The sequence below is a fragment of the Neolamprologus multifasciatus genome, chromosome 14, assembly GCF_963576455.1.
Source record: "Neolamprologus multifasciatus chromosome 14, fNeoMul1.2, whole genome shotgun sequence".
Taxonomy (NCBI): domain Eukaryota; kingdom Metazoa; phylum Chordata; class Actinopteri; order Cichliformes; family Cichlidae; genus Neolamprologus; species Neolamprologus multifasciatus.
This window is the reverse complement of record NC_140452.1, coordinates 11,629,301-11,633,320: the sequence shown is the minus strand read 5'-3', so window position 1 is coordinate 11,633,320 and position 4,020 is coordinate 11,629,301. Positions and strand designations below refer to the sequence as shown.

Below are 4,020 nucleotides of genomic sequence, written 5' to 3'. Positions count from 1 at the left end.
CAAAAGAAAAAGATCAGGATAAAAGTAACAACAAGTTTTTATAACTGGAGTACAATGTAGTCAACAATCATTCATTTTAAGTGGGATGAATGTTTATCTCTATATTTTAAGAATCGCTACATCTTATAAGTGTTATTGAGTCAAACTACATTACACAAAAAAATCCACAATAATATTTCCTGTAATACAGGAAACTGCAGATTTTTCCACAGTGATGCAGATGGCTTATGTGTCTGTTCTTGTGTGTGTCATAATTTTACATTACTTCTTCATGTGTAGCTCTTACAGTTTTCAAAGTGCTGATCAGATGATGCAGTGTTTTAATTTTTATTGCAGCTCAAAGAAGATTTTTATGATTTGATTAACAATAAGCAAATATTCACATAGATACTCTATTTTTTAAGACTCTCAGGAGAGTGCTTCGTATTTCGTTTGTATACAACCCATATACAATTGGATTCAGAAGTGGAGGTACAGTAAATATGAGCATGCCCATGATCTTTTGCATGTCAACCGAAACATTTTTGAATCTGTGAGATAAAATCGTGAATGTTGCCACAACCTCAAACATGAACAGTATAACTAACTGTGCGACACACGTGTTGACAGCTTTTGCCTTTGTTTCTGATTTCCTTGTAACCACACATGCAATGAGAATTTTAACATAGGAATACGCCTGAATGGATACGCTTACAACTTGTATAACACCAGTGTTAAACAGCCCCATAATATTATTGACTGTTGTGTTTCCACACGTCAGCTTCAGGAGAGATGGGTTATCACAAAACACATTCATAACAACATGTTTGCACCTGGGAAGTCTTGCCTGCAAAGAGAACAGTGATACAATCAAGACAAAGTCGAGGCCCCAAACTAGTACAATGATACAACTAATAAATCTTGGTGTCATGACAGAGCTATAGCGTAAGGGCATGCAAATAGCAACATAACGGTCAAAGGACATTGCTGCAAGAATAAACAAAATGCCACCACCATACATGTGGAGCAGGAATGCCTGTAAAACACAGAGATGATAGTCAATTTTGTGTGTCTCTGTAACAATATCTGAAAGTACTTTTGGTAACATTGCAGATAGTCCTATGAGATCATTGAGTGGAAGACTAAATAGGATGAAATACATGGGTTTGTGAAGGTTTCTGTTCAATATGATTAAAGCCAACAAGGTCAGGTTGCAGGAAATTCCAAAAATACAAATTGAAATGCCAAGAAAAAATATAGGATACTTTCCTCCAGGTGGGATAACAAATGGATCAAGGGTTAACTCGGAACTAAAGTCAAAGGACTGGTTTTCCATTTTAAACTAGTTAGAAAAAAAGTTAGAAAAAGACAACTGTGAATTTACTAAACATTGTTACTAAAATATTTTCACATTATAATTAAAATCAAGTTAATATTTACAGAAATCAAGGGTGCCATTTTTCAAATGTAATGTTGCCTACAGTGCTCCAAACAGTTGTGCTTCTCTTGCTTTAATAAAGTCACCTTGATTAGAACATGTAACGTCACCCTGTGACATGTATACTTTTGGGATTATTAATGGATTTACAAAGGTAGAAAAACAAAAATCTTTTTGTTAAGTTTGTAATCAGTATCCAAATCAAGTACTAAAAGTTTTACTTAATTTAGCTAAATAAACTAATGTTAAGGGCATTACTATTAAAATAACCACCAGTAAACAACAGGCTAAATGTAGGAAACATAAGGAATAAACTAAAATGTTTCCGGCACAAAACAGTCTGTTTGTTCCAGTTATGTATATGACACTCTATGATAACCAGTGCCTTTTATCACAGCAGTACAGAATAGAATAGAATTCAACTTTATTGTCATTGCACATGTCACAAGTACAAGGCAACAAAATGCAGTTTGCATCCATCCAGAAAGTGCTTAGCAATAATATTGCAAAATATATATTAGCAATGAAATAGATATATAGACATATTACAAAAATGGGTCTATTATAGGTATGAGGGTACAAAATTATGGTCTTAAAAAATTATGAGGGTCTATTATGTACATGGTATGAAGGTATGTTATAAATATGCTATAACTATAAGTATGTACAGGCTGTAGTGAGTGTACAAGCTATGTACAGGCTATGAACAGGATATAAATATGAAACTGTATAGAAATATGAACTATACAAGTTATAAACAGTTGTAAACAGTTGTAGAACTATAATTATTATTGAACAGAATTATACAGTATCGCAGTTTAGATCAGTGAGATATGTGGCTAATTCCTACAGAGATTATATAAAGTGCTAGTGGTTGTGAGTGGTGGTTCAGTCCATGTTATTATTGTGTGTATGAGGGTACAGTTGGTCATTTGTTTGTTTTTGTCCATTGTGCGTGTGTGTGATCAGTCCACGAGTTTAATGTCGGTCAGATGTCAGGAGGCAGAGTTCAGCAGCTGTAGGGAAGAAGCTGTTCCGGTACCTGGTGGTCTTTGTCCGGAGGCTCCTGTAGCGCCTCCCTTAGGGCAGGAGGGTAAAGAGTCGTTGATGATTTTCCCAGCCCTTTTCAGACACGGCTTCCTGTAGATGTCATTTATGGCAGGAAGTGGTGCTCCGACAATGCGCTGGGCGGTTTTCATGACCCTCTGTAATGCCTTCTGGTCCGAGGCAAGAGCAGCTCCTATACTAAACTGCTATGCAGTTGGTCAGGATGCTCTCGATGGTGCAGATGGTGCACCTTTACCTTTCAGTTAAAGGTGAGATGGGTTAGAAAGTTTCTTTCAGTTTTTACTGATGTTAGGTTTCTGTAAATAAGATGATGGTACCAAATATTCAAATGTGGCTTCTTATTGCTTATTGCTTTTCAAAGATGTTTCAATATGTTTCATATACTGTTATAACTGTTTTATAACATAATTGCTGCATTAGCATAACAATACCTTATACCATAAAATAGTGCCACAGAAATAATAAAATATATTTTTATTCAGTTTAAATATAATTTCAGCTCTTAAAATAAAGAGCTGTAATAAAATAATAATAATAATAATAATAATAATAATAATAGTTTTATTTTAATAATAAAATAAAACTATTATGTAACTGGAACCACTTTAACTGGGCAGAATATGTTTTGACAAAGTAATCAGCCAAATGCCTGATTACTTTGTCAAAACATATTTTTAATGAGCCCCTTAGAAGTTTGATTAATTGATGTGTTATTAACTGTCTCACATTTTAATTAATCCCTGGACAAATGGTAAACCTCTAGTCTAGAATGATATACTGTTTTACTTGCTAATGAGGATTGTTTTTTAATAATACTCCTGGGAGGTGTGTGTGACTCAGATGTTTACAAGTTGTTAAGTGGAGTTGCATCTAACATAATAATGTGTGAACATTTGATTTTTTTAAACTTTAGTCATGAACTGTGAAATGAAGTTAATTATTTTTACACCTTGGGTACTATAACACTATTTATTATTTTTTCATAAATATATGAATTATTATAATAATTTATTATTTTTTATATACATTCATTTGCACTGTAGGAACAACAGTTCCTTCTGACATAGTAATTTATTAATATTGAAGTAAAATGTTTTACAGAAAATGCAGAAAGACAAAAAAAACATGTTTAATGATATCAATGTTCAGCCTTTCCAGAAAGTATGAAAGAATACTAATTGAAACAGAGCTCTGAAGTGATCACAGCAGGCAATGGGGAACAAGGACAATTTTAACTCACACAAAAGGGCAGTAAGGACATTAGGACTAATCATCTTCCCCTGGGAAATGGACATGATGAACCCTTGAGCTGCTTTGATAATTCATTTGACCCACTTATTACATTATTTGCCCTTTTTTAGTACTGTTCCACAGAAAAGGGCATGGGTTGAGTTTACTGTCTCGGGCCTTTCTATGTAAGGTTAAGGTATTTTTCTGCTTGATTGTTTATTTGAGTGGTTGACTTATCTGATGACATGGTTCATTGGAACAGAAACATATTCACATTTGGGGAATTTGAAATTGCCCCAGTGAAA

At 33.9% G+C, this 4,020-nt stretch overlaps 1 protein-coding gene across 1 annotated transcript; it reads right to left on the bottom strand.

Annotated features, from left to right (window-relative positions):
• Positions 1–379: 379 nt before the first annotated feature.
• LOC146503616 (olfactory receptor 52B2-like) lies at positions 380–1,479 on the bottom strand. The gene has a single exon (XM_085183793.1). The coding sequence runs from the start codon at positions 1,313–1,315 to the stop codon at positions 380–382; it is 936 nt and encodes a 311-aa protein (XP_085039919.1). The 5' UTR covers positions 1,316–1,479.
• Positions 1,480–4,020: the final 2,541 nt, after the last annotated feature.